A 12,930-nucleotide genomic window follows, 5' to 3' on the forward strand; every position below is an offset into this window, starting at 1 on the left:
GTTTAACATCGGCAGAGAGGATTTTGCAAGCTTTTCATGGGCGTAACCCACAAATGCATTTTCCTTACAAATGTGGGACGATTTAAAGGAAAATGAACTGGTTGTTACGACTATATATTTACCTCCAAGAAGCATTGCTATAACAGAGAAAAAAAAATCTCCTCTTTTATGTGCAATGTTCATATGACAGATGATGTTTTTTGCTTGATATTGGTCACTTCAAGTTATCAGCACTTAAAAAAAAATTCAAAGTTGTAGTGTTTTTACTTTAGATTTTAAATGTGTTTAATTTCCATGAAAAATATATTCATAAACAAACAGAAAATGTTACTTTTTTTTTTTTCAATGTTGGTTTAAAACTCAGTCATCCAAATGGCTGGACAGTGTCTCCCTAGAGCTTACAGACGATGCGTGGATAGCGTCAGATCTTAACAAACAACATTTTGTTGTACGGTCCATTTCAGGAAACGTTGGTGGCCAGTAAGAATAAGTTGTGTTAAACAGGCAGTGTGCAGAAGATCAACCATGGGCAAAAGCCAAAGGTTATGGGTTTTATTGGAACTTTAGACTGGACAAAGTGGTAAAAGGACAGGAGATTACCAACTACTTTTGCAAGTAGGTAGTAAAAACAAATGTGTTCAAAATGCAGAAAATCTTCAGAAAATGTTTATATTACTGGATAATTATTCAAAAATGATAACTGTGCAAGGCTCGTCTAATGTTTGATGCTAGAAAGTGTAAAAAATCGACTGGAAAATCAAATTTTCATGATAAAACTCAACCCTGGAAGGTTTCCTCTTAAACACAATTCGTATTTTTAGCTGATTGGAGTTTGCGTAGCTGCTCAGGTAGCATCCTCTGACCCCTCCATGTACACGCCCACAGAAACGTGTATAAGGACTACCGTCAGCTGGAGCTGGCCTGTGAGAGCCAGGAAGATCTCGATGCGTGGAAGGCCTCCTTCCTCAGAGCTGGAGTTTATCCTGAACGCGTCACCGTAAGCTTTCATTTTTTTTTTACTATAATGACGTGAATATAATCATGAACATTTAAAAATAAATGGCTTTAATTGGTTTTTCTTTAAACCAGGGTTCCCACGGGTCCTTGAAATCCTTGAAAGTTTGTGAATCTGAAAAAAATTAATTCAAGGCCCTTGAAAGTTCTTGAAAGCAGCCAAAAAAACACCTTGTCCTTGAAAGTCCTTGAATTTTTTTGTGGGGTTGAAAGTTCACACGGATGACGACTCGTGTGTCATTATTTTATTACCACACGATCTTTTAAAATTATGTTGATTCCGCAGACTTTTAATTTGCAAAAGTACGTTCGCTCTTCTTCGTTAGTTGGTAGGCTACGGTTTAGGCTTACGTGCGTCCAATAGGTTACATTCACGCAGTGCTGCCAACTCAGTGACTTTGTCGCTATATTTAGCGACTTTTCAGAGTCAAAGTCAAAAACTAGCTTAATGAAAGATAAAAGTAAGTGAAACAAATTGATATAATTCTGAACATCTCAATGCTGCACTTTTTTCCATAAAATTCCATGAAACGGTAGACTAATGTACATCTTATATGTAATGTAGTATGGCATAGCCATTTACTGTGGATATAAATGTAGGCTATGAATATGATCAATATCAATGTAGGCTATAAATTAAGTCCACTTTCTTGCATTGCTTCTGACCCAACAACTTCTATGCCGTTTAGTCTTTTATTGAATTTGCATTGTATTAAAATATGATAACCTATTCAGCAGTCACAGTGGGTAAATGCCGCCACGGGTGGTTCTTGAATTTGATGAAATTGGTCCTGGAAAGTCCTTAAAAGGTCCTTGAATTTGATGTTCACCAAGGTGTGGGAACCCTGTTAAACACGCATTTGTACACGTGCAATCCTGCAAACTCTTACGTTCAAAGTTTTGTCAGACCTCCGTGGCGTAGTCGGTTTAATTGTTGTCGTGTCTCATGTTGTCTGTCCTTTTCACCTTTTCAATGTCTTTGCACTGCTGTTGCGCTCCTCGTAGGAGAAGGAAGGAAAGGTACGCTCTCCTCTTCACCTGTTGCACTTCTTTTTATCATTCACACACATTTTCATGAGGTTTGCTGAACTTGTTTTTCATCCAGTTCAATAAACTGTTTATCAGTTAATCAGTATTCCACATTATCTGCTCCTCTTATGTATTTCAAAGCGATATGGATACTTGGTGTGAATCACACAAAAACAACTCTAGATTCAGAAGGCACAATTATGTTTGTACAGTCTTGCCTTAATTGTAGAGGAGGGGACATAAAAAGCCTTTTTAAATGTTCTAAGTACCCAGTAAAAATAAAAGACTGTATTTTTTTTTGTTTTTTGTTCTGTCATCCGTTTACAGAACTAAGATAATCTTTCTAAATATATTTAGAGCAGTCCAGTGAAGCACTATTATACTATTATCAGTATAGATGCCTTTTAGGTTTTTGCTTCTTTTGATTTTGGTTCTAATTCTCCAACATGCGTCATGTGATTTGGTTTGTTGGTGCTGTTTTTTATATATATATATATATATATATATATATTTTGTTTACTCAGTATACAAGTTTCCGTTTGTATTGATGATACATTTTTTTTCTTCATCAGTAAGTTGATAAAACATCCAGAGAAAAGCAGGGAAACACTTCCTGGTGTGAAATCCCTGTCTTCCCTTCCCTTTACTCCTGCTTATGCTTGTCGACAGTAATGTTTCCTGTAGGTCATCTCTGATTTGCCTTTGCAGAGCGACGGCGGCGATGAAAACGGCTCGGATAACTTCATGCACAGCATGGACCCTCAGCTGGAGAGGCAGGTGGAGACAATTCGCAACCTGGTCGACTCCTACATGGCCATCGTCAACAAGACCGTGCGTGACCTGATACCGAAGACGGTCATGCATCTCATGATTAACAACGTGAGCGAGACACAGGGGAAAAAAAATGTAACATGTATTAAAGGTAAACTGTGGAAAAAAAATTTTTTATTTGCTGTTTTGTTGTTTAGACAAAAGAGTTCATTAACGCAGAGCTGCTGGCCCAGCTCTACTCGTGCGGCGACCAGAATACTCTGATGGAGGAGTCCCAGGAGCAGGCGCAGCGGCGTGACGAGATGCTCAAGATGTACCACGCCCTGCGGGAGGCGCTGCACATCATCGGCGACATCAGCACCACGACCGTCAGCACCTCCATGCCGCCGCCCGTAGACGACTCGTGGCTGCAGGTCCAGCGGAGCGGCTCGGGAGGAAGGTGCGTCATCGTCGTGGATAGATGAAGCGTGGTTGGAGGAAGTCAAAGTAGGGCTGGACGATAATTCAGTAACTATATATATCGATCGATAGAAAAAAAAAGGGTCAATAAAAAGTTCAATAGAGTAAAAATTTTCCTTCCTTGTGCATTCTAACCATGTAGATTAATTTTATATGCATCACATCCTCCCAACCAATCACAACGCAGACTTAGGAACCAAGCTCCGCCCCCTTTAAAGAGTTCAGAGAGCACACGTTCGTTTATTCTTCCATAAAACGCTGCAGTTTTGGTAAAAAGTTGATTGAATCGAGTTTGAATTCAGTGTTTGTGAGTTCTGTATCTAAAAATAGGTTGCTAAGCGACAGCATAAAAATGACAAGGGCTGCACTTAAAATATGTGCTTTGAATTTTTTCATAATTATTATTATCGATCAGTATGATTTCTATTTTATCGATATACTTTTTTTTCTATATCGTCCAGCCCTAAGTCAAAGGAAGGCGACGTTCAGTGTTGTACTAGATGTAAACGCATTCAAGGGGTCATGTCATGCAAAATCAAATAAATGAAATAAATTTGATGTGTACTTTGAGTCTGTAGAAATGCAGAAAATTGTCCAGGAGCTGCGTAGATTATACTCTTTTTGGGTCATACTTTTTCAAGCTGTTCGGTTTTCTCTGTCTTATTTAAACCATCTTTGAATAATTCCGTCACATTTTATGCTACGGAAACGCTAAGCACGGAGTTCCAGCTCACCAGTCGCGCGAATCTACCATTGTTATTTCTCAGAGCAGTTTTGTAGTCCAAGCTGAAGGATGCTGAGGGTACAAGTGGATGAGTCAAAATGTTCAGTCGCTCATTACACCGTCTCCTAGCATGCTACAAAAATGTCCGATCGCAGTGGAGTGGAACGCTCTGCGACCTGGAGAGGGGCGGGGTGTGAAGTATCGCCTTTAGGGCTGAAACACACCGGATCCGAATTAGGGTCCAATACAGCGATAAAACGTATCGTCTGAAGTAGGAGTGGGCGATATGAAGAAAATCTAATGTCTCGATATCCTTGGCTATATCGCGATACACGATATATATCGCAATATGTTCAAATAACCTTGAATAACAAATGTTTTTAGCCACACAGTGCCTAAAGTTGCATTGGCATATCTCATATTAATGTGTCAATTTTTTTTGTTTGAAAAATTGATTGCAAAAAAAAAATAGTTAAATTTTTTTTATTTTAGCCATTTTTTTAACCACAGCTGCACGTAGAAGCTTTTCACAAATTACAATATTGTCACATTAAAGCTCTTTAGTGATCAACACTGGACCTTAAAAACAGAACATCCCAGCGGCCAAAAGGAACACCAAGGAAAAATCTGACAAAAATAAACCTGAATTAAATTTAATTTGTGCTTGAGAGATACAAAAAATTGTCTAATAAAAATGTGACAATCCCGAAAACAAAAGCTTGTATTGTGACTATAAAATCAACTGACCAGTCGCAGCTACATATTCAAAGCATTTTAAAAATATTTCCGTTGCTCTTTAGGTGCTGGCAAATTTTAAACAAACGTTTTTTTTCTGTCATATGGGATTTGTTGTGTGTGTGCGCCTGCGCCAGAGCGCTTTCTGGTTTGGAGGAGGAGCAAGTGATGCGTTCACAGCATACGGGAAAAACTAAATTCACTGTGAATACAGCGGCACAATCTTGCCATGAAAATTTACACGCAATGGTCGCGATAAAGTCATTTTAACTATCGCGCGGAGGAAAACTACATACATCGATACATCGAGTATACTCGATATATCGCCCACCCCTAGTCTGAAGTCGTAGCAATTATGTCTGGCTGAAAGTGAAAGGGACCGGGCAGACCGCTTGCGGTTCTACGCAACTGTGTCCGATAGTTCTGACCAAAGAGGACCCCTGCTCTATCTCGGTCGCAAGATAAACTGTACGCAATTTCCGGCCAAGTTCGTCCCCATTTAGGTTAAGGCAAGGCAAGGCAAGTTTATTTGTATAGCACAATTCAGTACAAAGACAATGCAAAGTGCTTTACATGATTAAAATATAGCAAAATAAAACAGAATAAAAGCAAGAAGGAATAAAATGTAGATAAAAAAATATAACAAAAAAGTGGTGATTCAGTTAACTAGAACAGTTGAAGGCAATCCTAAACAGATGTGTTTTTAATCTTGATTTAAAGGAACTCAGGCTTTCCGCACCTTTACAATTATCTGGAAGTTTGTTCCAGATAAGTGGAGCTTTGGAACTAAATGCTGCTTCTCCATGTTTAGTTCTGGTTCTAGGTATGCGGAGAAGGCTGAAGCAAGAAGACCTTAGTGGTCTGCAGGGTTGATGCACTGATAACAAGTCTGTGATGTATTTAGGTGCTAAGCCATTCAGGGATTTATAGACTAACAGAAGTATTTTAAAGTCTATTCTCTGAGATACAGGGAGCCAGTGTAAGGACTTTAGAACTGGTGTGATGTGCTCTACTTTCTTAGTCTTAGTGAGGACGCGGGCAGCAGCGTTCTGGATCAGCAGCAGCTGTCTGATCCACTTTTTAGGCAGACCTGTGAAAACACCGTTGCAGTAATCAATTCGACTAAAAATAAACGCATGGATTAGTTTTTCAAGAACCTGCTGAGACATTAGTCCTTTAACCCTAGTCCTTTAAAACGCACAGCTCAATAAATAATCAAAGAAAACATTAATATAAATGTGAGGTACATACTCTCGCGTGAACACTCAACCGGGTAAGTACAGTGGTCCGTAGAGGGAGCTTCTACGCAGCCAGTGTGTCGGAGAAAAAATAAATTTGTTTGGGGCGTGGAGGTTCGGACCCAAGGTTGTGTCTCGGCCTTTTGATTTAACGAGAACAGAGTGAAAGGAGTTGCTCTCATACGCACCTGAGAACAGAGGAAAAAGAGCGAACAGGGAATTCGGACCAGAGCATTGCAGTTCCACTTTATATAGATCACAACTGAATGATTTCAGTGTGAAAGGGAACATGTGAAAAGTATGATATGCCCCCTTTAAAGACTGTGGCTCAGAGTCTACAGGACATTTTCCAGTGGGGGCAATTAAGTGAATTCAGCTGCTTCATCCACAGCGGTTAGGGTTAGCGGTAGTTTAAAGGAATAATCTAGTTAAGTTGTTCTTGAAATTTTAATTTTAGCCTCTCTGATAAATCACAATAACACTTTTTTTTTAAAAGCTCTTTACTTCATTCCTTCGTTTTTCCCCATCAGATCTCCAGCAACCAGTCCAACTCCAAATCGCAGGGCTCCACCAGGTCCACCAACTCGTCCAGGCTCCCGTGGACCCCCACCCGGGCCCCCTCCTGCCGGGGGACCCCCACTACCGTCTCGTCCCGGAGCATCTCCAGATCCTCACGGCGGGCCTCCCCCCACTGTGCCCTCCCGGCCTAACCGTGCGCCCCCAAGTGTGCCGAGGTGAGTAACAGCACCAGGAGCCTTTTAAACCCAACAACCCCAATCTAAAGCTGTGGAAATGGAAACGTCTTGCAGCAGTTCCACGTAGGAATTGGAAATTCAAACCATATTTCATGATATTTTACGTCAGGGGAATGTGAAGATGCCTGGAGGAAGTGGATGAAGGAGGTAAAGGAAACTAGAGAGTACTGGTTGTGGTAGAGGGTAGATGACTAGATAAGCGGATTGCTAGAAATCCTTTGATAGATGCATTCAAAGTGACGCCGGCTAGACTTCCTTCCTCGTTGTTCGTTTCTGTAATAAAGTGAACCATCTGACTTCCTGTTGGTATTCCTTTAACACACAATGACGCTTCACCAGCTACAGCTTCCAAACAACCCTTTATTTGCGCCCATCTTTGCACCCCATCAGAAAGTCGCTTCCTCCTGGTGTCCATGAACTCAGCGCGCCTCTGCTCCGTCTGGCTTTGAGCGTTCCTTTGTTTGTTATCTACGTAGGTCCTAAAGCTAGATGCTAGTAGTCTCTGTGCAAAGCTCTCTTTGGGAAAAAGACAAACCCAAACATTGCAAGCAAACAATCTCTTTGTGGCTCTTGAGCACAAGTGTCTTCTTAAAGGGAGCTAAGCACGTGCAACACTGGCCTTCCCCCCTTCGCTGTAACTGTTTGCACTTCTTCTCTGTATCTCCCTGCTCCTGTCCCTCTTTATACCTCCCCCCCCTCCACCTTGCCACACTTCTGTCTCACACATGACCATGGTTCCTTCTGCAGAATCACTATCACTGACCAATGAAGACTAACGTTTGTTCGGTATGTTGGATACTGTGTGCCACTACGATCCTCATTGTGATCCCAAACCTGAAAAACTCCTTGGATTTCATCTTTTTTCTGCATGACGTTTTTTTATTCCCTCTCTCTCTCTCTCTCCCTCTCTCCGACATTTTTACTCTCAGAGCTATGCATGAGTCTTTTTTTTTGAGTTATTGATCTGAACTAGGCAGCAGGAAACAGTGTTTTTTTTTTTTTTTGTTATAAACACCACAACCCTGTCCTGTGGCGAATCTCTGCTGGTGGTAGGAAATGCACAGCGGAGCTACATGTAGGCTAACCCCCGGCTGGATATGCAGTTACAGCATCTTCATTTGCTCACGCCTTCTGGCCCATACTGTGCAATGTGTTTCCGCATCGAGCCTGACGACTTTGTAACGTCGCTGGTGGTACATCTGTGTGCTGCTATCCTTGTGCGATCCCACAGCATGCAGTTCTGCGCAAAGCAGTTCACAGCCCCTTGATGTTGTGTACATTTTCTGGAGATTTGATCCAAAAGTTGAGCAGATGATACACTGCAAAAACGGAACTAGAAATTAGTAAAATGTTCTTAAAATTTGTGTATTTGCCCTTGATATGAGCAGGTAAATATAGATGATTTGCCAATGGAATAAGATTTTTGCACTTAAAATAGGAACAACTCATCTCCATCATCTTATTTCAAGTGCACAATGTCTAACTATCTTATTTTATGGGTCATAATACTCATTGCATTGGCAGATCGTCTTATTTACCTGCTCAAATCAAGGATAAATACTCTAACTTTAAGAACATTTTACTTATTTTTAGATCCGTTTTTGCAGTGTATGTCCCAACAGACCCCCCCCCCCCCCCCGAGAGAATCCCCATTAGCTGCAACATCACCACCGTTGCTCATCTGGAGACTAAACATTTTGCCCATCCTTCTTTGAAAAATTGCCCAAACTCAGGCTGGACAGGGAGCATCTGTGAAAATCAAACTTCACGACATGCCGCTGATTCTCATTGGTTGTCAGGTCTGGGCTTTATCTGGGCCATTTTGACTCATGGATATAAAAAGGTGATCCTCCTTCCATATTTAGCTCCATTTGGTCTGACCAGCTCTCGTGTCGTGGCTAAAACATCCCCCACAGCATGATGCCGCCACCACCATGTTGACCCTGGGCGTTATGTGTGCAGTGCTAGCTCTCCAGAGTGTTTTCCTTGTTGGTCAAAAAGGTACCATTTTGATCTCCTCTGACCAAAGTCTTCTTCTCCTTACGTATGGCAAACTGCACAGGAGACGTCTTCTGGCGTGCTTTTAACAACGGCTAACTTTCTGCCACTGCTCCATAAAGCACAACTAATAGTCAAAATGTTCTCCCAGGTGAGCTGTGGATCTTAGCAGCTCCTCCAGAGTCAACATGGGTCCATGTATTTTTCACAGACCACACTCTGTTTTATAATTACGTGACTTATGGAGGAAGTCATTTTCCTTCTACATCACATTTACGCTCTAGTTTGCCCTGACCCGTTCACAGAGAGTCCCGCTCTAAGGGGCGTGAAAGCTTTTGCGCAGCACTGCGAATAGTCGTGTGGGTGAGCGAAGGTATAGTTTCTTTTTCATGCATCTTTACTGGCGATGCGTGGAGAAGAGAAAACCCTAACCCGGAGTGTCCACGAAGAGAGCAACAACAGAAAAACAAAAAAGCCCGCCTCCTGACGAATAATCTGACCTCTCTTCTTTTCTCCATGTCTTTCCCCTCTCTGTTTGTCCTCGCCAGTCGGAGACCCCCACCTTCTCCAACACACTAGGCCTCAGAGATCCTTCCTCCCTCCTTCATTTGTCGTATCCTCCCCCCCCATCCGAGGCGCTACGGACAGCAGCGCCGCCTTCCTGTCATCGGCCGCCTCGCCTGACCCTCCCGTTCCTGCCTCTGCGCCAACCCCCGCCCCGCCCTGCCCCGCCCTGCCCCGCCCTGCCCCGCCCTGTTTTCACGCAGGGAGGCGGAATACTTGAACGCATGACCTGCATCCAGTTGAACCGTAGAAGCCACGGGACGCATCCTATTAGACGAATGAGTCGATGCTTTGCGTATCCAAGCCAGTTCAGAAGCAGAATGTTTCCCCTCTTCTTGTATCTAGACGGGTTAGCATTTGCAAATTTAGCATGAAGCCATCTCCTCAGTTTCGACATGTGTTTCTTTTACATGTCGTGGGATTCGCTCACTCCGTCCTTTTAAAGAAACGCTTCGCCTTGAAAAAGTGTTTTTAAGTGTCAAAACAGGACAGCAGGAAATAGGTACCGGGTGATATTAGATTTTGAGCTGTTTCGCACAAACGTCGTGTCAGCAGCCTGACGCGTGGTTTGACACTGCGAGAACTTTACACCATCTCTGTGTTTTTGTGAAGAAATGTGAAAAACACGTTTTTTTTTTCCTTTCTCTTTTTGACGTCATGAAGGCTCGGCGGTTGAGGTGTTTCTTTAAGAGAGGCGATGCAAGCTGACATCTGGCGAGAATTCCTCACTTTGTTTGTTGTGTTCAGATTTCGACTTGTAATCACGCTGCAAAACGAAAGGCGAGCAAGGACCCAATCTCCTTTAGTTATCAGTTCTCCTGTGATGATCTCCTCTATGGATGATGGGGTTTCTCCTTATTTTTTATGTTCCTTGAACGGTTGGTCAGTCGAGGGCGGGGCATCCCGTCCAGGCCTCCGTTCCACTCTTTAACAACTTTAAATGAAGCTTTTTCTTCTTTTCTCTCTCTTTAATTTTTTTAAGCTAATCCGCGTTTTTTCCACCACACAAAAACTGTAAAGCGGACAGCGCCAGCCGGTCAGCACTTTTTTTTTACTCGGGTGAGGAAGAAGTGGATGACCTCCGGGTCCTTCGGCTCCAAAAAAAAACCCGGACGGACAAAAAGGCTTCTTCGTCTTTGCCTCTCGTCCTCTCACCTCTCCTGCTTTCTGCTGTAGAACAGAAGTCAGATCTACCGGATGTGGCCGTGGCAGCCTTCAGAAAGGCTCACTGTCACAGACTGCTGCGCTTTCAGACAACCTATGCAAAAAAAAAATGAAACGTGGTTTGTGTATAACAAAAGAGGCCTCTAGCGTATCGTTTTTTCCCCTTTTTGTTCCTCTCATCAACACCTTATACCTGTTGCTTAATTTTCCAGAGGTGGGTGACGTGCATCTTTTGTCACAATGCAGTCTCAGACGTCAGTGTATTTTTATTGGACCTCTATGAGATGGACCAATGCAATATTATTCAGAGGGAGTTAAAAAAAAAAAAAAAAAAGCATCCCCACAGCATGATGCTGCCACCGCCATGTTTCATGGTGGGGGATGACGCGTTCAGGGTGATGTGCTGTGTGAGTTTTCCACCTGATGTAGCGTTTTTGTTGCAGATCAAATGCCCCATCTGAGCAGAAGCCCTTCTTGCACATGTTCGCTGTGTCCCCGACATGAAAACCAGCAACCCTGGTTCTCAGGGCCCGCTGCGGCGCACGTTTCAGGTGTTTCCCTTTTAAAAAGTCACCTCCAGTTCTCCCCCTGCGAGCGTTTCGCCCCAAAGTCCCCCTCAGTTTCTTGGTTATTTCCCCGAATAGTGCTCTCATCATCAGAAAGCCACGGAGTTTTGGAGACGTTTCACGCAGCGTCAGGTTACACAGGATTTTCATTCATTCAGGAGTGTCAGATTAAAGAGTGTCAACGCCGCGCTCCAATTTTAATTCATTAAAAAAAAAAAAAACATTTTTGTTTCCCTTCCCTCCTCGTTTAAATTAAATTTTGTGCTGTTTTTTTTTTATTTTTTTATTGGTCTATCAAACAAAAATCCCACCAAAGCAAACTGAAAGTTGTGATTGCATTGCGACGCGTGGAAAAAGTTCAAGAGGTCTGAATACTTTTTCCAAAGCACGCGTCCAATGTTTAAATAAAAAAAAAGAAAAAGAAAAGGGAAATACATTATTTTGTTCAAGTTGACGATCTGCCATTTCTTCTTTTCCTCCTCTCTTCTGCTCTACTTCCTCTCAGTGGTCACGGGGGTGAGTGAGAACATGAACAGTCCCAGTCTATGCATTAAAGTACCACTCCTTGTGTTGAGCCGTCACATTGCTGAGCAGAAGCCACCCTTTCACCCCTTGTTCTGCGGTCTGTGTTGCGTATTGTATTTTGACCCCAAACACAACGGCCCACTAGCCTTACACACGGCAAAGAAACGTCCTCATCTGTACCCCTTGTTCATTACTTGAATCATGACAACACTCGACCTTTTTTTGTTCCTCCTCAATCTCCGCATCCGCAGAGCAAACACGACAAATCATATCTTATTTAACAGCGATTAGTTTCTCATGGACTGATCTTAATGTTATGTGTACATGTGGTGCATCTTATCAGACATATGCTACTTTTCTGTTTAGATGATTTAGTCTGCAATGTATGAAACATCTGAATATTTAAACTATGAGCAAATGAAATACTCGAAAAACCATTAAATAAAAATACAGAAAATGTGCTGTAAATGGATTTTGTTCGTATCGGGGAGGGTGTGTTTGTGTTTTCTTCTCCCTCTGGAGTTTAAAAAGTTAAACGGAGGGACGATGCGAGTGTGTGAACTCCAGCTGAGAAGTCCTGCTTCTTGCCTCAGCTGGTGTGGAAGAAACTGTAAAATCATCCCGGAGGACTGCTGTACTCTCGCAGAACACATTAAAGACCTCCATGTACTGTAATGTTTGTTCGTTTTTTTTTTTCCTTCTTCTTTCTTGAAAACTTGGAAAAAAAAAGTAAAATGCATGCAATTTAAGTTGTCTTAAATTGCATGTATTAATTAATTACCATAAAAGTATTGAAAGTAAAACCAAAGAATAAAACAACTAGGCAAAATTGGGAAAAACGACTAAAAAGACAAATAAAAGCTTAAAAATTAATGTCTGCAACACAGAGAGCATTGAAGTCACGGTGGTAGCTGAAAGCTTGAGCTGCTTTTTCAAACAACCAATAGAAAAACGGAGCAAGATGCCTATGCTGCCATCCTGGCGTGTGCGTTGGTGAAAGATGTCATTATAGTGGCTAGCTAGCTTCACAAAGCATAATTATCAATTAGCAGAATAAATGCACCGTGCTGCCTTGTTTTATACAGCATTGAGAGAATTTCCAAAAAAAAAGTAAAAAACAAAGCAACTGGACTTGTTTTTTTTTGTAGTTGAAGACATTTCGCTTCCTCTCCAGGAAGCTTTCTCAATTCAAAAAGTCTGGAGTAATGTGGAATAACAAGCTTTATACTACTGCCCAAACAAAGGCCTTGTAATGGCTTAGATAACATGCAAATACAACCGAAACAGGTCCACCCCTTAGTAATGGTCGGTCCAGACTTTTTGAATTGAGAAAGCTTCCTGGAGAGGCAGTGAAACGTCTTCAACTACAAAAAAACAAATCCAGTTGC

At 42.1% G+C, this 12,930-nt stretch overlaps 1 protein-coding gene across 12 annotated transcripts in view; it reads left to right on the forward strand.

Moving 5' to 3' along the window:
- Positions 1 to 12,010, forward strand: part of dnm1a (dynamin 1a) — a 67,066-nt gene extending 55,056 nt beyond the window's left edge. For 4 of the 12 annotated variants that reach the window (XM_012874506.3, XM_012874511.3, XM_012874505.3 and 1 more), the window contains 6 exons: positions 886 to 997; positions 2,020 to 2,034; positions 2,752 to 2,922; positions 3,012 to 3,253; positions 6,501 to 6,704; positions 9,272 to 12,005. In XM_012874506.3, coding sequence (XP_012729960.2) covers positions 886 to 997; positions 2,020 to 2,034; positions 2,752 to 2,922; positions 3,012 to 3,253; positions 6,501 to 6,704; positions 9,272 to 9,302 — 775 coding nt within the window. In that variant the 3' untranslated portion in view covers positions 9,303 to 12,005. Of the gene's footprint in view, positions 1 to 885; positions 998 to 2,019; positions 2,035 to 2,751; positions 2,923 to 3,011; positions 3,254 to 6,500; positions 6,709 to 6,834; positions 6,873 to 7,472; positions 7,512 to 9,271 lie in introns of those variants that run through there. The other 8 variants (XM_036140205.1, XM_036140202.1, XM_036140204.1 and 5 more) reach the window with 5 other exon arrangements.
- Positions 12,011 to 12,930: the final 920 nt, after the last annotated feature.

The sequence above is a fragment of the Fundulus heteroclitus genome, chromosome 8, assembly GCF_011125445.2.
Source record: "Fundulus heteroclitus isolate FHET01 chromosome 8, MU-UCD_Fhet_4.1, whole genome shotgun sequence".
NCBI lineage: Eukaryota > Metazoa > Chordata > Actinopteri > Cyprinodontiformes > Fundulidae > Fundulus > Fundulus heteroclitus.